This window comes from Hippopotamus amphibius, chromosome 8, assembly GCF_030028045.1.
Source record: "Hippopotamus amphibius kiboko isolate mHipAmp2 chromosome 8, mHipAmp2.hap2, whole genome shotgun sequence".
NCBI lineage: Eukaryota > Metazoa > Chordata > Mammalia > Artiodactyla > Hippopotamidae > Hippopotamus > Hippopotamus amphibius.
Genome location: NC_080193.1, coordinates 129,796,304 through 129,819,053, shown reverse-complemented (window position 1 = coordinate 129,819,053; position 22,750 = coordinate 129,796,304). Strand labels below are relative to the sequence as shown.

Below are 22,750 nucleotides of genomic sequence, written 5' to 3'. Positions count from 1 at the left end.
TTAGCTTCAAGTTTCTACATTATAATTAAGTTATAATGTTAGGCAGCAGTGTTGTGGTGGTGACCTGAATATTAAACAGATGGACAAGCCACTGTGAAAACTTGGAGGACTGGCCTTCTGGTCTTTTCTCAGGTGATATCTACCTTTCCCCTCAGATTTTCGGGAATGTTACAGATGCCACCTTGTCTCACGGAATACTGATTGTGATGTACAACTCGGGACTGGTCAGACTTTATAGCTTCCAAGCCATCACTGAACAGGTAGAGAAAACTGAAGTTTGTCATATTAAAATTAACTTGAGATTTGGACTCAGGTATGATTTTCTTTAATGAGGTGTTTTTAAAGTGAGGTGCTTGTGTAGATTTCAACTCTGCAAAACTGTATAAATACAGAGAGACAAAGTAACTTTTAAAAGAGGGGTGGGAAGAGAAATAGAAAGGCCCTTAAGTAAATAGACATTTCCTCTCATATACATGTGAATTTGATTTTTTTCTCTCTCCAGACAGCAAATAAGTAGGTGCTAAAGCCACCATTTTTGTTTTGTTTTGTTTTGTTTTTAGTTCATGCAACAGAAACTTGACTTAGGGTGTGCATGCAGATGGGGTGGGACTACTGGAACTGTAGGAGAGGCTCCTTTTGGCATTCCTTGTAATATTAAAATCACAGGTATGGCTACTATATAGTACTTTTTTCACCTTAAAAATTAAGAGGTCATATTTATAGTTATTAATTGTAATCATCCAAATGTTTTTTCATAATTTAATTATAAATTCAGCTCATTTTACTCTTATGCAGAGTATTCCTTGCTTTTGAATAGGCATTCACAAAAATCTGTTATTCATTGAAACAAAGGCCTGGGGATGCTGGACCTTGCTTGGCCAGAAATCTGTGACCTTTGGCAAGTTACTTTTAGTTTATTAAAAAGAAATCAACTGCTACTCAAATTGAGCAATGTGTGTTAGAAAAACCATGACTGACCAGAGTTCATCTCAGCAATACAAGGATTATTTAATGCAGATAGATGCAAAAATCATGAATAAATTTAAAAAGAAAATATATTTTATCCTAATATTTATCTTTATTCTTAGTTCATTAAGAAGCATTCAGTCATTTGAGGACATTTCCTTTTACTTCTAACCAATAAACATCACATATTTAGGTGAAACTCCAAAGGTTTTTCTAATAATATGGGTCAAAATAAAACTAATTTTTTTCTGTCATTATTTAACATTACATCATCAACAGGTCAAGAAACAAATGAAAGATTTAATTGTGAGAAAGGAGATGTTCTTTTTTTTTTTTGCAGGGTACACCAGGTTCAATCAACTGTTTTTATACACATATCCCCATATTCCCTCCCTTCCTTGACGCCCCCCCCTCGAGTCCCCCCCACCCTCCCTGCCCCAGTCCTCTAAGGCATCTTCCATCCTCGAGTTGGACTCCCTTTGTTATACAACAACTTCCCACTGACTATTTTACAGTTGGTAGTATATATATGTCTGTGCTACTCTCTCGCTTCTTCTCAGTTTCCCCTTCACCCCCCGTCCCCTCCCATACCTCGAGTTCTCCAGTCCATTCTCTGTATCTGCTTCCTTGTTCTTGTCACTGAGTTCATCAGTACCATTTTTAGATTCCGTATATGTGAGTTAGCATACAATATTTGTCTTTCTCTTTCTGACTTACTTCACTATGTATGACAGATTGTAGTTCTATCCACCTCATTACATATAGCTCCATCTCATCCCTTTTTATAGCTGAGTAATATTCCATTGTATATATATGACACATCTTCTGTATCCATTCATTTGTTGATGGGCATTTCGGTTGCTTCCGTGTCCTGGCTATTGTAAAGAGTGCTGCAATAAACATTATGGTACAAGTTTCTTTGGGGATTATGGTTTTCTTTGGGTATATGCCCAGGAGTGGGATTACTGGATCATATGGTAGTTCTATTTGTAGTTTTTTAAGGAAGAGATGTTCTTTTTATTAGTAAATGACAAACTGAAAACTGAGAGAGCCCAGTATAGCCAATTATCCAAGAAACTCAAAATAAATATTTTAAAAATTACTCAAGTTTTTAGATGCCTTGAACAAGCTGAATTAGGCAGTTTTGTGAAAACTCAGCCTCAGCAATACCTCCTATACTTGGTACAAATACACTAGCAGGAATCTATTAAGAATTTTAGAACTGCAGGCTCCAGTGGTAACTACAATGTATTATTTTGAAGAGAGTTTCTCCAAATGGTAGCATTGTTCTCATTGAAATGCAGATGATAAGCAAGTAAAACAAATAACAGGGTGATAAAGAAAGCTTATAGAGCCTTTGATTGTGCTGTCATTTTGGTCCCTGTTTGTAGAGAGAAGACTGGATTTGGGGTCACAATCTTGGTCTGCCTAATAGTAAGAGTGAAATTCCACTACTAACTGGTGGTTATGATAGTGAGCGGATTACTTAATCTCTCTGAGCCTCACTTTTATCAACTTTAAAGTAATAACATTTGAAAATATTATCTGTGAAATCACATGGCATTGTAAAACAATACAGCGATTGTTGGGCATTTAGCTTAGAAAAGTAGCATATTATATTGGAAACTTTAAGTATTTTTTCAAACTGTATTGACTGAAATCTTATTTCTTCAGTTTTGTTTTTCGGGGTCATTAAGGTCTACACAAAATAATATTCACTTTAAATAACTTCTTTTTAATGAAAAGTAATTCGTTTTCATTGCAGAAGAATTAAGAAATAATGATAAACAAAATAAAGTTTAAAACACAGTCCTCCTGCATGGAATTAACTGTTATCACTTCAGTGTATTTTTCTGGTAATCTTATAATGTGTATATGTCTGAAACGAAAAAAGCAATCATTCTGTGAATATTCTTTCATAATTTGCTTTTTAAGGAAAAAATAATACTAAATAAATAAAATAAAATAAAGGGAATTCCCTGGCAGTCCAGTGGTTAGGACTCTGTGCTTCCACTGCTGGGAGCCAGATTCAGTCCTTGGTCAGGGAACTAAAATCCCACAAGCTAAACGGTGCAGCCAAATAAATAAATAAATAAATAAATAAATAATTCTAAAATTAAAAAATATTTTTTAAAAAACAACTCTGTTGAAGTATAATTTATAAGCAGTGAAATGCACCTATTTTAGCTGTACAGTTTGAATTTTACCAAATGTTTATATCCATGAAACCACTACTACAGTCAAGATTTAGAATCTTTTCTTCACTCCAAAATGTTCCCTGTGCCCTTTCCAGTCAGTTCCTCCCCATCCCCACAGCCTTAGGCAATCAATGAACCAGCTTTCTTTCACTCTAGTTTTCTCGGGTTTCGTATAAATGGAAGCATATGATACGTACTGTTTTGTCTGGCTTGTTTCACTCATCATATTATTTTTGAGATTCATTGCATATTATTGCATATATCTGTAGCCTAATCCACTTTTAAATGTTAGTATATTACAAAGTGTATTTCTTTTCTCTAAGAAAACTTGGAGAATCTTTTTATCTCAGAATTGAGAAGACCTTTCTGACACAAACCCAGAGCCATTAAAGAAGGGATTGATAAATTTGGCTACATAAAGTGCTGCATGGTAAAAACAAAAATAAAAGCACACACACAAACCAACTTAAAAATCAAAAACCAAATGGGACATATTTGCAACATATGCTATAAAGTGGTAATTTCCTCATTATATATGAGTTCTACAGACCAATAAGAAAAAGTGACAACATAACAACAACAAAATGAGCAAAGGATATTGTTCAAAAGAAGAGGAAATATAAATGATTTTTAACCAGGGGAGGACAAAATGTCACTGATAAGAGAAATGCAAGTTAACACTATCATAAGATACTTCTTTTCAAATTCTCAAATATCAAACAGTTAGGTAAGAGGTTTGGTGAAAGGATAGAAGTGCTTTCATTTATGGTTAGGCATCCCTTGTGGAGGACAATTATCAATATGTTTCAAAATCTTAATTGCATGTATTCCTTGAGCAATTCCATTTGGGGAAGTTTATCCCAAATGTATGTGTGTACAAAGTGACAAATGTACAATTACAACATTGTTTTTAACAGCAAAAGATTGGAAACAGTGTGTACATCAGTAGGTGACATTAGTATTCTTTATTTGGCTATGTCATAAACTTAATTGTTAAAAAGAAACAGGAATTCTTTTTGCACTGGTATAGAGAAATTTCCAATATATATTAGTAAGTAAAAAAAAAAAAAGAGTGCAAAACTATGTATATAAAAAACCTCATTTGTGTTAAGTATTCATATGCATATATTAAAAGTATATATATCAGCATATCCTTTCGGATTGCTTGAAATATCTGAAAGGATACACACAAAACTGATAAATAGTAGTTACCTCTGAGGGATACAGATGGAAGGAAAACTTAGTTTTCATTGTATTTCTTCTGATATTTTTCGAATGCAGTGCTTGTGTTGCCTTTCCCAAATGGTCCTGTGTATATTTGTGTACACGCTAAACTCCTTGAGGTTTTAAGAACTTGATTTATGTACCATTATATGCATGAACTGTAAGTTTATATAACTAGTTTACTTTGGACATTTAGCTTGTTTTTAATTTTCTGTGATTATAAATAGTACAAGAATATTCCTGTAATTATTAATGATCCTAAAATTTCCTAATCACAATACATGGAATCAGCCATTCTCTGAGAACTCCTAGGCCCTTTCAATTGAGAGTAGTATTAGAGATCAAAATTTGGGCTCTTGGGGCTAACAGGCACCCACCAGGGTTGTAGTGAGCAAAGTCCTGCTGCTGCTTTGGGGCCATTTTTAGCAACTGCTAGGAAAAGTAATTCTTTTTAAATACATCCTTTTGCATTGATTTTTTTTTCCATTTTGAATTCCTAGTTTATATTCTCTACAACATACCTGCTTAAATTTTTAACCCCCAGTTCAAACTCTAATTATATTTTTTTCTTCTTATAATTCTTTTCCTAATCCACCATCATTTAGTAGCCACCGTATTATCACATGTTGTTTATGTATCTTCCATAATGTACCGACTGATGTCCTTCGCTCATTTTTCTGTTGGCTCCATAGTTTTCTTAATACTTAAAAAAAGACCTCTTTATATATTAAGAATATTACCCTTTTCTTAAAAGGTTTTTTGAAAAAAAAGGTATTTTAAATATACTTGATATGTTTATACTTGTCTCTTCTTTCTCCTCAAGATTGTCAGTTTATGAACTCACTTTGTTTGTTTTTCTCCTTTGTGTAGCTTTAAGTAGTAAGTTGCCCTTATGGAGAGGCCTGATAAGGCACACACTTCTATATGTAAAATGTGATTCTTGAGTGAATGGTCTCCCTCAGACAAGTCCCTTTACTGACAGTGGTGACCTCATAAACCAGATTAAACTCTCAAGTTAGAGGGGTAAACAAAGGACTCAGGTTAGCCACCTTCCCAAATAGGTCACGTGGTCCTTCATAAGGGCTGCCCCAAAGGAATTTTGGTCTTCAAAAGCAACAGTACCTTCCATTTATGCATGTCTCCAAAAGTAAGTCAGTTATACTCTATATAAAATTGTCATCAAAGAAGAAAACTTGGAAGCACTAACAGTTCTTTTCTGGTGTCAAGCTTCAAAAGACAGTGACTGACTGGATGTATCTAAACTACCTTAAAATTAACTTGTCTAATGGTGATGCTAATAGTGGTGGCTGTCCTTTGATAGAACTTCCACTGTGACAGGACCCATCCTAAGTGGTTACTTTCATTATGACTAATATCACGTCTAAAGTGGAAATCTTTAAGCAACACGTCTCTTGTAAAGTTTGCTAGATATAACCTCTTAGTCTAGAATATGAAAGATCTCTTCCTCACATTTGAAGGAATTATTAGACCTGATACCTTGTTGGATTGTTATGAGAGTTGGAAATAATATCTGAGACTTGTAGATAGCAGGCGCTTATTAAATGGCAGCTGTTTTTATTAGGTGTACTGTGTCATTTTTTGCCATCATAAGCACCTTCAGCCCACTTTTTATCTCCATCCAGCTGCATGTCACACATATCCTGAAAATGGATGTCTAGAAAATTGACTCATAATGTAACAGCTGTTTCCTACCAGTGGTTTCTTTTCTTTGCAATAAACCTCTTTCCTGATTGTATTTTATTTCCTTGAACATAGTAATTTTTCATTAGTGGGAATTCATAGATAATGCATGCAAAGAAAGGTTGAATTCCGTTAATGAATGTTCCAAGGCTACCAGAACAAAGGAGCTAATAAATTCCTTTTGCCCATCTCTGCAGACACACCACCACTGCTCTTTGAGGTGTCCTCCCTGGAGAATGCTTTTCAAATTGGAGGCCATCCTTGGCACTACATCATCACACCTAATAAGAAGAAACAGAAAGGCGTTTTCCATATTTGTGCCCTAAAGGACAATTCCTTGGTAAATCATGGTGGGCAGACTTGAGTAGTAAATTTATATCAGAAATTCTTTATTCCCTACTTCTCTAATAGGTCCACATTCCCAAGAATTACTTTTTTGTCTGTATTAATAATTTGTGAACAATGTAAAGTACAGGAGAGTACAAAGAATATAGCAAACCTTGTGTGTACTACCCAGAATTTAAAACATTAACATTTTAAAATTCTTAGGGCACCAACAATTTGTTAGTTTTTTTCCGTACCATCTCCTTGATCCCATGTAAAACATCTCTGAAGCTCCATAGTGGGAATCGTCGATGGAGTGTGTTCAGGCTGCCTCTGAAATTACTGGTGGGATGTGTTGTTCGTTCTGCTTCTTCATGGTTTGTTGCTTAAAACCAGATAAAACTCTGTTGGTCACAGTATAAGCACTGAAACACTTTGAGTTTTCAAGAATATTTTAAAGTTACATATGGCAAAATAGGAAGAAAGGGTATAGGGCAAGACAATAGAAATGTTTACCCCTTGAATTAGTTTTTTAAATTTTCTTTTTAAAAATGATTTAGGCATTGATTTATCATTTAACAGACATTGAGGGCCTACTGTGTGCCATACATGGCTGGGAACACATTCCCTTCCCACAAGTTGCTTACGCTCTCAAAAGAAAGCAAATGTGTAGATAAATAAGATGCAGTCCATTAAGTACAGTGATTGAGATAAGTGTAAAAGAGTGAGTGCACAGAAGAGGGGGGTTTTATATTACTGACTTAGTTTATTTTTATTTCTGGAACCTCTTGATACATCAAATGAACTTTTTCTGAGGCAGGCTCATCTTATTCCACACCTCTTCCAAAATCTTCCTCAATCAGTCACTCTTGGACCCAGTGGCTTTGAGAGTCACAGGTCACCTTTCACTACACTGAAGATTTGCTCATTCTTGGGTCCACTTATCTGTTTCCCTTGAGGTCATGGCCACCAGGGAACCCTGTGTATAGTGTCCTCTAGTTGTTTTTGTTTGTTTGTTTGTAGGAGCATTCTTCCCTCCCATTTTCTCATTAACCTATCACATGTGACAGCTCCTTTTTGGCCCAGCCCAATGACATCCTCTTTTACAATGGATTCTCTGGGGACTGTTTCCCACAAGGCTGTGGTTTGTTTATTCGCCTCCAAGTAGTGGACATCCTTCAGCTACCAGGACCTGTCACATCTCTTTTTCACTGAACTTTTCTATCCGGTCAAACCCTGCACAGTTCACATTGTGGACATTTAGTACGTATTATGTGAGAACTGATAATACATATTCTTTTATGTGTGTGTAAGATGCTCTTCAACATCCACATCGAGCATGCCTATCAAGTACTCTCCTCGTATGGATTACTGATGATAACATTTAGCCAGATCTGTATTTCAATATATTCATAAATAATTGCTAAATCCAGGCAAGTTTTCAGTCCTTTTGCTGGGTAACTTTGTTGCAGTGATACTGCCTTAGTGATGCATGTGTGCCTTACCTCCCCACCTGTCAGTCAGAAAAGTAGATAACCCGAAAACATATATGTAGGCAAACTGAAGAATTCAGAAAATGATTCATAGCTTTCTATTAAACTGAACTTTAAACTGGCATTTGAGCAAACAATAAAAACTACAGAGGCTGATATAATGCTGCCTAGTATTTAATACAAAGAGAGAGAATGTTTCATTTGTGCGTTATATTTAGATATTATAATAAAGAGAATAGTCTCCTAAAGAAATGGTTTGTGTGTGTGTACACAGCATAAGAAAAGTTTTATATCAAGCAAAGGAGCATTTGGAGCTAATGCCAAAATGGATACATTAGTTTCAGTGGTTGCAACCAAGATGTTTAATTGTGTTGATTTTCTTACATGTAAAATGCAGTAATACCACCATTTCTATTAGAAATTGTTAGGATACTTATTCTTGAAAAATTAAAATACATGTGCTAATTTGATACATAAAATGTGTTAAATTCCAGTTTTTTGAAAGGCATGGCATACAAAGCACTTGCGATGTATCCCCAGCCTACCTCTCCAGTCTCTTGGCTGGACACACTACTTTTCAGTGTAATTTTGTCTGCTACTTGTGTTTGTGCACATATATGCTAAATGGATGGACACTTCTGTGCTTTTGATTTTGCTGTCTCTTCTTTCTAGCCACTTTCTTCTCATTTCAAGGCGTAGTTCAAGCTCCTGAAATTCTGCTTACCTGGTTTGGATGCTTGATAATAGCCTCTGCATGGCTTGACCACTTTGTTTTCTACACTGTCTTATTCTGTTTCTGTTTTTATCTCCCTTCTTGAATATGAGCTTCTTGATGACAAGGAGTATGTTTAATGTGTGTCAGGTATGAACGCCTAGTGTGATACCTTAAACATAGTGTCCTGTCAGTATATGCGAATGGAATTAATAATTTTATATGTCAGAAACTTTTATGAGTATCTAATAGAAAATCTATCATTTCATTTTACGTGGGAGAACTTCAATTAAATGACTTGGATAAAGCCAATGAAGTTAATGTATCCATTCTGGTATTATTCCCCAGTGCTCCTGTGTGTAAGGTAAAACATTTATTACATATGTGATCACATATGGAGGTATCTTTTTCTTTATTTTACTGTCTAAATATACTACAATGAAATAAATCTCTCTACTTACCTTAAGTGCTAAGCAGTGTTAGACCATTTCCTCGGCATTAGAGTTTAATATCTGACTTATGCAAGGAGATTATATGGCCTGTTTGGTTGCACGTTTATTTTTGTGCTGTCTGCTCTTCTGATTGACAATTTGTTGAGGATAGGGAAGGGAGAAAGAAGTTGTGGGGGACTGCATGTACATAATTATGGCAGAGGTAAATAATGGAAAATCCATGGACTTAGGAGTCTGATCTGCAGTTTAGTAGGTACAGAACATTAAGCAAATGATTTATCCTCTTTGTGCGTCAGTTTCCTCATCCATAAGATGGGGATAGCAACGTATGCTTCAAGTACTGCAGAGATCAAAAGAAATAATGAGTATAAAACATCTAATGCAGTGCCAGACACAAATTAGATACCTGAGATATGGTAACTGTTATTATTTGTGAGGTATATATAATATATGATGCATGGTACATCTATGAAATTTCTGAATTTAAATGTTCTAGATCACTCACATTTGAGTGTCCTAATTCAGCCCTAATACACATCCCAGTTCAGCTGGTTAATATTTTCTCTTCCCTTACCTTTAACTTACTGATCTATCACTGATGCTGGATTTGAAAAATTATTTTATTTTTCCTTAATTTTTATTTTCAATATTTTGCCCCAACTTCAGGCAAAAAACGGGATCCAAGAAATGGAGTGTTGTTCTCTAGAATCTGACTGGATCTATTTCCATCCTGATGCTTCTGGTAGAATAATACATGTTGGCCCAAATCAGGTCAAGTGAGTATTTTCCTTACTTTAAAGTTAGAAGTAGCTTTTGGTGCTGTTTATTGGCCTCTTTTTTTTTGCCAGCTAACTGCTGAGCCTATTGTGGAAATAATTAGCTTGTTGTAGGGTGCTTCCTCTGAGAATGGCATCTAGAAAACCTGACTTTATTCTTTCAGCTTCATCATTACTGTTTGTAAATATTACATTTGAGTAAGTTCTTTGATGGATGATAGATGATGTGTGAGAGAAAGGAGATTACAGATTGGTTCGTCCTTATCAGGTCTTAATTCATCCTCCAGGATTAATGAGAGAGACGATTTATCTTTGTTCTAAAAGACAGCTTTACTGCCGGAGAAGCAGCAGGTTGTTTGAAGTAAATCTTGTTTTATTTAGTTTACCCACATCTTCCACACAGTTGATCTCTCCTTCCTTGAAACACTCTTCATTTGGCTTCCCTGACACCGCAGCGCAGCTGAATGTCTTCCTCCCTCTCTGATCTGTCTTTCTTAGTATCCTTTCACGTTCTTCTCCTACCCAGACTTTAATTATTAGATGTCCTCAGGACTTAGACCCTCTCTTCTCACTCTTCATTCCCTTTCTGCTTGATTCTTCTGTTTACTCCCTTGACTTTGAAGACCATGTACACACCAAAACTCTAAAATTTCTCTCATCTAAGCTTATATCATAAATCTGGGATCATTCTTGACACTTGCTTACCTTTTTGTCTTTCATCAGTATACATGTACCTAAGCACCCACGTGCATTCCCTCTCTCTCCCTCTCTCTCTCTCTCTCTGTCTCTCTCTCTCTCACACACACACACGCACACATGCATATGCACACACCATATATCCCATCAATCCAGTTTATTTTGCTACTAAACCTTTCTTAAATCTGCCTCTTTCTGCCCTTGGCCACCGTCACCATCTTGGTCAGCCCATTGTCATCACCAGACTATAATAAATGCCTTCTTACAGGACTCCAAGAATCTACATTTTATTCTTTGTCTGTTTTCTTCTCAGCAGCTAGAGGGATTTTTAGAAACATTAACACAAAAACCTAACCAAGTGAATTCTGTTTTAACCTTTTTATGGCTTCCTGTTGCACTTAAGATAAAGACCAACATACTTAGCTGGAGGAAAAGATTCCTCCCACTCAGTTTACTTAAGTCATGCTGTCTTTTCAGAAAGCTGCGGAGTCTGTTTCCCCTACCTGTTCTGCCTAATTTCTGTTTATATTTTATGTCCCCTTAAAATGTCCCCTTTTCAAAGAGTCCTTCCCTGAGACCCTTCATTAGATGAGCTCCCCCTTCATATCTGCATCCACTCTGTAATCTTCTTCTGTAGCACTTACAGCCATTTAAATTAATTATTTGTGTGATTATCTGTTTAAATATCTAGCTTTGGAATCATGAGTTCCGTGACAGGTAAAGAGTCTGTCTTGCTGACACCTGGCACTGAGCACAGGTCTTAGTACAGAGTAGCTGCTCAGTAAGTATTTGTTGAATAAGAAGGGCAGTGTCTGCATTCTCTATTTCGTATGCTTCATGATAATTAGTCTAATCTGGATCAGTTATAAGGAGGATGAATGGGCTTAATGAGAAAAGATTATGAATGTTTATAAAAAGTCATAAAAACTATGATTCAGCTTTAGTAAATCTCACTCTTAACCTTTGTTACCACACATCTTTTATATTCGTTTGAGTTTCAGCAAATAAGATCCACAAAGAGTGTGTGCCCTTTTGCTAGGTTTTAAAAGATAGGCACTCTTAAATATTGGCACTAATTAAGGTAACTAATTAAGGAATTTAAAATATAATCTGATTTGTCTCTGGCAAACTCTAAGGCCTCCAGCTCTCTCTGGCCACAGTGGCTGCTTCTCTCTGCTGTTCTTTTTGCCTGCATTTAAGACTTTAAGCTTTGAGGACATTGTGCTTTTGATGCTTTGTTAATGCTGTGAACAGATTTTTGTGGGTGGTGAGAAAATTATTTTGTTTTTGCTTGCTTAGTAAACTTGATCCGTGAGGCCATTTGCGCTCAGAAAACCCAAATCTTTAATCCTAAGAAAAAAGAAAAGTATTAAGTCATTTGCAGTTTTAAAATATTACTCTATCATGAAAACTCTTAGTTTAGACTTAGTTGCTAATCCAGTCTATACTGCGTTTAACTCTGACTTTTCTTCATTGATACCTTATTCTATCTTCAGAAATAAAAATGTAAATATCTACTCTAATGCCATTGTTAAAGCTGAAACATTGAAGATCCACTGCAGGATGGCAGAGAGGAGGTTCTCTAGAGTAACTTTCATTAAGCCAGTTTGGAAGATAGTGTAAGCCTCAGCAAGCTGCTGCATTACCTGCTTCAGTAGCACCTGTTGTCACATGTCCTGTTTTCTATTTAACAAAATCTCTAAATTTGAAGAAATTTATGGCCACTAAGTTATCAGACATTAATATTTTGGACTAATCGGGGGGAGAAGAGAACTAACTCAGTGTTGTTACTATAATTTTCATTTGTTGAGTTTCTTGTCAGTAGTTCAACTTTGACACTTTGATGGTGTGTTGAGGTCTTAGTTTCTTGGAATCCTCTTTACCTTTTCAGAGTTTTAAAGCTAAGTGAAGTAGAAAATAATACTGCCCAGCATCAGATCTCTGAGGATTTTGTCATATTGGCCAACAGGGAGAAGAACAAAGTAAGTCAGGAGTACTTTAAAATCCTTTGTATGTCACTGTCTTTCTGTATAAGAATATAATATGCAAATTGTTTATCTTTTTATGTGGCTGCAAAGAATAGCGCAATCCTATAAAAGTCTGTTCATTTTGTCTGCATGGGTAGCTAATCTTAGCCCCATGTATATACCTATGAGATTTAAAGAGAGTTGATTATATTGACTTTATCTTTTGCTTATTTCTATTTGCTTTCTGGGTTTCTCTTTACGTTTTTATTGATGAATTATCAACCTTTGGGTTTAATTAATTGTGCAAATTTAGGGTAAGTTGGGTTAGATATAAACTTTAAAAAGTTCCACACCATTCTTTAACTCCAAATGGTTCTTTTCCTTTAGCATACAAATTAAGAGCATGAAGAAAATCATACAGAGGGAAATTTCCAAAAGCAGATGGACTCTTTATTTGCCGAACTATACTAAGGCAAAAAATCAGAAGGGCAAGTGAAATAGCAAACCTTTGTATTTCCTTTTGCCTATTTTGGTATTTTATCCATTAAAAACTTTACTGTAATAAAGTATTTTTATTAATTTTTATTTTTATTAAAAGTGATAAAATATTTTTATTAATCTTATTTATTAAAGTATTTTTATTAATAAAGTGTTTTAATTAATTTGGAGGATCCAAAATCTGATTCAGAATTTTCTCAATTGAGGAAGGAATTGTGAATGTTAGAGAAGGGTTGGTTAATTTTAACAAATTTGTTAACACAGTTTTGCCATTGACTACACATTAGGACTTGTCATGTCTTTTTATTTCTCTCTGTGTGATAGAATGAAAACTTACCCACTGTTACAGCTTCTGGACGGGTGATAAAAAAAAGTTTTAACCTTCTGGATGACGACCCAGAACAAGAGGTATTACTTTAGCCAAAAATAATAAACCAAACTAGTATGAACTTGCCCTGCGTTAGAGGTTGGGGAGCTCCATGCAACCTTAGTCTGTAGGATTGTGTGTGCTGTTTGAACCAATGCATCCCCTCTTTTCATGTTGGAATTATTCATAAGATTTTGTTTGCAGAAGCGTTCATAGGACCGAAATAATTTGAAAACACGTTTATTAGCTTATTGTTTTGTTGATGTGCATAGTTCCTAGGGAAATCTCTTAATAGAAAAGTACTGAGTTATATCCTGATGATTATGGCTTTTGCCTTATTTTTCACTTACTAGACATAGATGTATTTGTTAATGTTTATGAGCTAGAGGAGGAGGGTGTGAGTTTGTGGTAAATCAGTTCAGCCTTTGGCCTCAACTTGACATTGCCAGTCACTGACCTAATACATTTTTATCCTTTTCTTAAAAAAAAAAAAAAAAAAAAACTGGAAATACTTATGAAATCAACTCAAAGTGATCATATTTCAAATATATAGCCATTGCATAAATACTAAATCCATTTAGACTCTATAACTATATTGTTTGTATGACCATTTCTAGGTAGAAACATTGAGTGTCCCTCTAAGGATAATTTTTGAACATCTTTTAAAATAGGTTGGAGTTGGCACAATATGTGACTGCTCTCAAAAAAGAAAAATATATATTTTGAGCCAAATATATATTTATTCTTTTGAACCATTGAGAACAAAGCAGAAAGCCTCCTAACCTGTGTGTAAAACTATTCAAGAAAAACATACCCAAATTACCAAAAGGTAGCAAGAATAATTAAGGGAGAAGGTAGTAGCAAAGAGAAAGATACTCTACATTGTGAAACTAGAAAACAAAAACTTTTCACCTGTAAAGGAAAAGTTGAAAGGGCTTGTGACTAAAATCTATAAAATCACTGACATCAGCCAAGAAGTCACCATTTGAAGTTTGACCGAGGTACGATCAAGGCAAAAAAGTAAATAAAAAGGAATCACTGGTAATAAATCTATGTAAATTTTTATGTCATAGGTGGTACAAGACAGAAAATATAAATGGATTAAAAAGCAGTTTGACCAAATGTGAGTGAAGGGTTAGTATTTGGTGATTAATAGAAACTTGCTGTGCCTGTTAGGATGGCTGTCCCTGGACTGGGTGGGCACCGATCTGCTTCTCCATGAGGCTGTTGGAGTCCCAGGTTTTCTTCCTTGAGACAGAGTTCTAGGGTTAGATTTTTTTCTCTTAATGTCTTTACCATCATTAATCATTTCTAACATCTCCTATCCCAGTCCTGTTCTGTGGGTTGGATTTCAGTTCCTAATATTCTCCCTCGAGTATAAGCAGCCATTTTTGTTTTCTTTAGGGAACCATTTTGTTTCCTTTAGCATGTTTGTTTTGCCATGCTGCATGGCTTGCAGGATCTTGGTTCCCTGACCAGAGATCAAACTGCTACCTTCAGCAGTGAAAGCGTGGAGTCCTAACCACTGAACCCCCAGGGAATTCCCTAAAAAAGATTTTTTTTTTTTTTTTAAAGGATGGCAAATATGGTTATAAATAGTATATGATGGGCTATCAGTTCTTCTTGAAATGACTTGTGTTTTTCTGGTATGAGAACCTTCTGAGCACAGTGGGCAGTTTTCAGGTTTCAGAACTGAGCTTCATGTGTTTAGTCCTATCTGGAAACCAGTGAACACACATATCAGTAGCAGCAGTTGAATCCCTCTTTCGAATTTGGAGAAGCTCTGGCTTGCTGTCATAATAGAGAATTTCAGTTATGCTTTGGCAGAGATCTACATAGACTTGATTCTGTTCATCGAAATCTGTAGGATACTGCTTGAGTCTTAAAAGTCTTGGGACTGATGTTTTACTAGGCAGATAAGTGGAGACATTTCTATCTATGATCCCACCCATTCATTTTTCTTTCAACTTATTTTTATAAGTAATAGAATAGTTAAGAAATAAATAGTTATTTCTATGGTGTAGAAATAATCCTAACTGGATTTTGTCCCCTTTTCTTTTGCCTGATCACCTATTCCCCAAGACTTTCAAAATTGTGGACTATGAAGATGAGTTGGATTTGCTTTCTGTGGTAGCTGTTACTCAAATAGATGCCGAAGGAAAAGCTCACCTAGATTTCCACTGTAATGAATTTGGAACTTTACTTAAAAGCATTCCACTCGTGGAGTCATGGGATGTGGTGAGTAGAGTCCATGGAATGCAAAGTTATAAGAGTTTTCTTTATAGGTGACATTTATTGGAACAGATGTTACTGTGTTCATGTCAGTCCAGGTTCGCCTATACCAATGACCATGTGAAAGAGGTTATCATCCTACATGCAGGACACAATGAGTACTTCCTTAGCCTTTCTCCTGTAGGGAATAGAGGATGCCTTCTTACCAATGGCTTTAAAGATAAAGCTTTATGCTTTTTTCATGAGACATGCTGTCTGTTTCCTTACCATAGTCTGATTTTCTCCCATTTTATAAGTTTTGGTAATGTTTTTAAAAATAAAAATATACTGTATTGAATCCCCACAGTTACTTAATAGAGACAAATCTAAGCATGTAGGGTTTTCAAGCACTCTGAGAAGCATTTGTCTACTCTTCTAAGTACTACAGACTATAAAAAGTTAAAAGGAACAGTAGATGTTACTTTATCCAATCATAGTTTTATCAATGGAGAACCTGACGGATTTAGCAACTTGCCCATGGTCACAAATAAAACAGTGGCAATGGTCACAATAGAGTCAGGGTGTTCAGACTCCCAAGTCCAGGGCTGTTTTCATTCTCAATATTTTGTGTAATGCTTTTCTCATAAGTTGTCTGCATATCCACAAATAATGAAAAATAAACTATTTTGCCTCCAAGTGTATATTTGAAAATCCCTAGCTTAGACACTGTGACATTTTAATGACCCAATAGTGAATATGGTTATGTGAAGAAGAGATTCCATTTGCCTTTGTTTTCATTACAGACGTATAGCCATGAAGTCTACTTTGACAGAGACTTGGTACTACACATAGAACAGAAACCCAGCAGGGTCTTCAGCTGCTATGTTTACCAGATGGTATGTGACCCTGGGGAAGAAGAAGAAACCACAAACAGAAGTTGTAAAAAAGATTGCAGTAATTTTAAATTTTGAGAGGTAACTTATGAGACTTCTAGCCAAAGACCCCAGCCATGTCCAGTCCTCCTTTATATTATCTGCATAGCATATTCTCCAGTATTTTCCAGGAAAGGTCTTGTGTTGACTTCAGATAACTGTGACTTCTTTTTTAAACCCTTGCCAAGGTGGAAAGGACTTCATTTTATGTAAAGATTTTTTACAGTGACATCCCAAGAAGTCTAGCATTTTTCTGTTTTTAGGTGGGTGGTGATACAAATATAAAATATTGAAGAGCAGAGAAGGACAGGTTAATTCTGATTATTGGGAGAGGGTCATTGATGAGGAGGTGTTTAAAGTGGTTGTTAAAGGGTGGCATGGGATTTTGATTGGTAAAACTAGGAGGGAGAGACAGAAAGATACAGAAGTTACAGAAAGAAACCCTGTATCCTCTCACCCAAACTTTTTTTAAGGATGGAAAATGAGATCTATTATATGAAAACATACTTTGAGCCAAAAATGTGTCATCACAATTTAAAAAAAGATATACCTATATATGTTTTGTATTTGTATATAATATCAGGAATTGGCTATATTCCAAATTATCTTTTCTTCCATGGTTTTATTCTCTTAGTTTCATGTTCCTGTTGGTTTTTTATGTTTCTGTTAGACTAATGTAAAAGATTTCAAGCAAACTTTAAGTGGAATTTTTTTTCTCATATGTAGCCTGTTTTAGCTGTTCATAGATCTAAGATTGTTGTATTCATTTCACTATTCTGTTTATTTGGTGAGTCTTCCAATTCTGCTTAGGCAATGTTTTCATACCTAGGCAATAAGATAAAGGTATCCTGGGTTGTACCAGCTTTGCTCCTTGTGGAAGACTATATCTAGTCCCAGGAGTTTTTACTAGCTTGGAAACTGACTGGCAGCTAGAAAAAGGCTTTGGCTCTATCTTAGCTGTGAAATGAGTATTTTTTTTTTTTATTCTTTATTAGAGCTGATCAGAATATGATCCTTGAACTCAGATAATCATTCCTCAGAATGTTAAATAAAAGCAAACCAAGTAAAGGGAGAAAATGTTTCTTTGTGTTTCCTGTTTGAAAAATCCAGTTGCTTGCAATCCACATATTTAGCACATTTCTCTGATTCGGGCTCAAAAGAATCACTAGTGAAAATATAAGGTGAGGAGACAGCAGTAAAAATCATTGCTGATTCATATTTAAAGTTAAAACATGGGATTTTAGCTTGGATGATTTACATCAAAATCCTCCAGTTTTCCCTTCAGTTTTGGCTTGATCCCATGTTAAGAACAATGTGAATTCTGCCCTGTTCTGCCCTTGAAGTTTGCAGATAAATTTCAAGCTTATTATGATCAGCAGAGCTGATGAGAGAAAGATGTTAGCTATTCCAAAAGTCAAGAAATTAGTAGCAGAGTCCATAAATTAAAAAAAAATAAAGGGAACAAACCTAAAACTCTCTTTTGTGCAATAGAAAAGAAGACTGCTAACATTTTAGAATAAGGGAAAATATTTATATGTTAGCTAAAAATAAATATTTCTGAATCTACACTTACGTATAATAACCACTTGGGAAAGTAAAAGTTATTACCTCATGAGCAAGATGATAAAACTACCATCATATGTGAAATTCTAATACTTTTATATCTACTAGTTGAAAAATCCATTCTCCTTTTATGCATATTTAGTAGTACTATTTAATATAATATTTGAAGCTTTCAGAGTATTTTGGAGACATGATTGTGATTGTGAAGCACGGTTATGAATAGTTGAGTAGTTATGATGTGCTTGACATTGCCCCAAATTTCCAACTAGACATGAGCTGTATCAACACAGTCCTGCCCAGTGAGTTTATATCCTGAAAAACAAGTTCAATAAGAGGAAATAGATAAATAGAAAAAGAAAAGAAACCAGTATGTGTAGGTTTCAAAGCAGATGCGGTGCTATGTAAAAGCAGAAAGCCTGCTCTCCATTTCCAAAAGTGTTTTAGAAAAGGATGTCTTAAGATTTCAGTTGTATCAGATTTTTTAAAAAAAACAGGTTTGTTGAGTTTACCTTTCTCTAAGTTATTGCCTTCTTTTGATGAAGTGATAGAAGGGAACTTATCTATTCAAAAAGGCATCTGAGAACTATCTGATATTCCTGACTGCTTTTTTGGTGAGGGCAGGGCTGGACGGAATATTTCTAGTTGATATGGGAACTGACCATTGAGAAACTCTTAATGTCTCACTGCTGTCCAAATCCAAGTAGGCCTGGATCCACATGCTGTATGGGCCAGGCAGGAAATGCACCTAATGTGAAAGACCATAGGGAGTTGTGGACCGTGTAACAAATAAGAGAGCTTTGCCCCAACTAAAGGGACACGCGGCTACTGCTTTGTTTCAGCCATTTGTAACACTATGTGGGAATGTGGACTGCATGATTGTTAACAGGAAGGTTAATAAAAGTGTGTCAAAAGATAAAGAAGATAGCAAAGAATGTGGGAAATGCACAGATAACACACTAAGCAGGAAACAATAGAGCATGCTTCCCCTGAAATTAGTGGTTTCCCAGCTCCCCACAGTGGTATGCAGCTGCTCATTCCGCTGCCTGCCTGCCAGACAGGAGACTGCTGTTCCCTTGAGGGTAGAGGGAAGTGGTCGTTAATATCCTCCTGCCCCTCCTTAACCCCCTCTCTGCCTGGCTATTTTAGAGACTTTAACTGTGTGCCCACCTTCTTAACAGGTGCTAGTGACAGGCCTAAAACATTATGGGTGACATTTCTGAGTGTTTAATGCAAGATTGGGTGAAGCAGGGTAGCATCTTGTAGCAGGTCCAGATATTAAGCTGATGAGAGATATATTTCTGCATTTCATTCTTTGATCTAAGAGTCTGAATTCTCACGGTATCAGTGCAGCAAGATGATTGTTCTTTGATTTTCTAAACGTTTCTCACAACTCAGAGAGAAAACAAAACAAATCCTATCGTAGCTGCTATTTGAACTACTTTGTGAGGAGATGATACTGTTCTGTTTAAACAAAACTAAGGTTTTGTTCCACATTCTTCCATCAATTGAATATTTTGTTTCCTGTACATACTTTTTTCTTAATAACATATTTATTGAGTGCTTTCTATCTGCCAATCACTATGATACACATGAAATGAATTGTCTCGCTTAGCATTCAAAGTAACCATATGAGGTATGAACTATCATTTTTCTAACTCATTTTACAAATGAGGAAAGTGAGGCTTTCAGAAGTTAATTTTACCAAGAGCCTACTGCCGAGACCAGCTCGGCGACTCGAGGTGAGTGACGGGTGCCGCAAGCTTGAAGAAGACACAGACACAGACTGAAGAGAAAAGTGGGACCGGGGGGCTCAAGACCTCTGGGATCAAGAGCCCTGCTGACTCATCCCAGGTTGCTTTTATTGAGTTTTTCAGCTAATATTCTCAGGTTACACTCATAAACAATCAAAGGCCTCACATGACTGAGGCAATTATCTTTGTTTGCCTCCTGGGTCCGGTTTGAGCAGGTGTGGATTTGAGCTGGGCCTGGAGAGCAAAACAGCCCTGGGGGCAGGAGACCTCTCTCAGATATTGGGGGTCTGTGTCCCACCCCTGTTGGCCCCTCTGCGACTGTGCCTGTCTTAGGTTGTTCCTCCTCTGAGGAATCTTACCTGTCTTTGGCTAACCAGCCATCCTTCAGGGCCAAACAGGGTGATATTAGTCTCCACGCCCTGCACCCTCAGCTCCTCCACTGCTCAAGCAGGACATTCTGAATCCCATCGCTCGGCCCACATACTTTAACATTTTCAAGGTTTCAAAAAGGTTCCTGAATGTCTTCCCACAGCCTACAACTAATAAGTGCAGAGATGGGAAACACATTCAGATTTGTTTGACACAAACTTATGCTAAATTTTCTCTAAAGCTCTCCAAAGGCAAAGTTTGTTATTTTATCCCATATATAGCATATTAACAGTAGCATTGGGTATATAGGAAAATGCTTAAAAGTCTTTTTTTTAAATGATGATTATATATCCAAATTTTGGACAAGTTTGGATGACACACAGTTGGCCGATTCGTGTATATAAGTTGACGTAAAAGATGGCTCTTCTTGGTTGAAAAAAGTCAGTTTTTAGAAAGGTATAAAAAAATGGTACTCTCATCTTGTTTGTGGTGATAATAAACACCAGTGTTAGTAATTACTCTTAATTAACTTGGCTTTCTATTTTTTTTAATTAATTTATTTATTGGCTGCATTGGGTCTTCATTGTGCTATGTGGGCTTCTCATTGCAGTGACTTCTCGTTGTGGAACACGTGGCACACGAGCTTAGTTGCTGCGTGGCATGTGGGATCTTCCCCAACCAGGGTTCGAACCTGTGTCCCCTGCGTTGGCAGGCAGATTCCCAACCACTGCGCCACCAGGGAACTTGGCTTTCTTTTAAATAATTATTATATTTTCTTACCTTTCTTACAATGTTTACATGTATGACTTACCTTTTAGAATCGCAGGGATTATGCAGGGCTAATTTCTGGTCCCTGTGTTTCTATGGAGTCTCTGTCCTATAGAAAGAATAATTTATTTCAGGCCAAGGATATATAATAGAAAGATAAGACCAACTGGCTTTTCCTAATCATTTTATTGTAAAAATTTTCAAACAATTGGCAGAATTTTACAGTAAATCCCCAAATACCAACCACATGGATTCTACATTTTATTCTACATGTTTTATTACTTACCCATCCATGTTATTTTTATGATGCATTTCAAAATAAATTGCAGACATCAGTATATATCCCCCTAATACTTAAAAAGGCATATCATTAAGTAGAGTTTAGTATGGTTTAGTTTTTTAAATTTTTAACGTACATTCACATGCAATGTAATGCATAAATGTTAAGTATAAATTTGCTGTTTTTTCACAAATCCATACACCTGTGTAACCCAAACCCTTTTCACAATTTAGAACATTGCAGTAGTGCCAGAAGGTTTCCTCATGTCCCTTGCCAGTCATTCCCTACTCCACATCTCAAATGTAATTACTGTTCTAATTATTTTGCCTCAGAGATTAAACTTTTCTATTCTAAAACTTTATATAACTAAAATCATACAAAGCATAATGCTTCTTTCACTCAGCACGTTTTTGAGATTAATTCATGTTGCCTGTATCAGTGGTTCATTCTTTTGTATTTCTGAGTATTCTCTTGTATGAATATGTAAATTTGTTTTTTCCATTTTCCTGTTGATGGACACCTGGGCTGTTTGGTGGGTTTTTTTTTGTTTTTTTCTTTTCTTTTTTTTGCTATTATGAATAAAGCTGCTGTAAACATTCTTATACAAACTTTTTTGTGAACACGTCTTTATTCCTCTTGAGTAAACATCTAAGCGTGGAATCATTGGGTTCTAAGGTAGGTGTACGTTTAGTTTCATAAAAAAAGATACTGCCAGACCTTTTTCCCAAAGGATTGCACCATTTTACATGCCTTCAACAATGGGGACTTCCAGTTACTCCATGTTTTCTCCAACATTTGTGATTGTTAGTCTTTTTTAGCCTAGTTTTTGTGATGGGTGTGTAATGATTTCCAGTTGATACTCAGATTGTTGCTATTGGGTTGGCCAAAAAGTTCATTCCATAAGATTGTATGGAAAAACCTGAACGACCTTTTTGGCCAACCCAATACTTGTGCCTAATAGCCCTCTTGTCAGATCTACCCCTTTATCCTTTTTAACACCACCCTCTGACCAGGAACTGCTGAAAACATTCTTTCTTTGTGATAATAGTTAAGGTAACCCAAAACTCAGCTTGAGTTATTCTTTCTCAAACACAGAATACATTGCTCACTAAGGAGCCCTTTTGCCTTTAATGGAGACCAACATCTGAGAAAAAACCTGGGTTCCTAAAGGAACATGTTAGACTGTTCCACATCACTGCTGGAGCTGGACAGGATGGCACCAAAACATTGTAATAAAACAGAATATGACCTTTCCTTATAACAATTATGAGTTCGTGTTATTTCTAAATCAGGTGAATTTTTGATGCTAATGTGAAATCATATTAAACAAACTTATCCTTTCCCCAGTAACTATATTAGATCTGTGTGGTTTTAATTTATATTTCCTTATTAACTAATGATAGTAACCACATTTTCATGTGGTTGTTTGCCATGTGTAAATTTTTAATTTTTTTAACAAATGTATTTAGGTATAATGTACATACAACAAACTATGCATATTT

At 35.8% G+C, this 22,750-nt stretch overlaps 1 protein-coding gene across 4 annotated transcripts in view; it reads left to right on the top strand.

Annotated features, from left to right (window-relative positions):
- DCAF17 (DDB1 and CUL4 associated factor 17) overlaps positions 1-22,534 on the top strand; it is a 34,827-nt gene extending 12,293 nt beyond the window's left edge. For 3 of the 4 annotated variants that reach the window (XM_057743914.1, XM_057743913.1, XM_057743912.1), the window contains exons 7-14: positions 156-260; positions 561-666; positions 6,287-6,429; positions 9,737-9,846; positions 12,434-12,524; positions 13,332-13,415; positions 15,457-15,612; positions 16,389-22,534. In XM_057743914.1, coding sequence (XP_057599897.1) covers positions 156-260; positions 561-666; positions 6,287-6,429; positions 9,737-9,846; positions 12,434-12,524; positions 13,332-13,415; positions 15,457-15,612; positions 16,389-16,556 — 963 coding nt within the window. In that variant the 3' untranslated portion in view covers positions 16,557-22,534. Of the gene's footprint in view, positions 1-155; positions 261-560; positions 667-6,286; positions 6,430-9,736; positions 9,847-12,433; positions 12,525-13,331; positions 13,416-14,447; positions 14,498-15,456; positions 15,613-16,388 lie in introns of all 4 variants that reach the window. The other variant, XR_009054995.1, reaches the window with a different exon arrangement.
- The last annotated feature ends 216 nt before the right edge of the window (positions 22,535-22,750 follow it).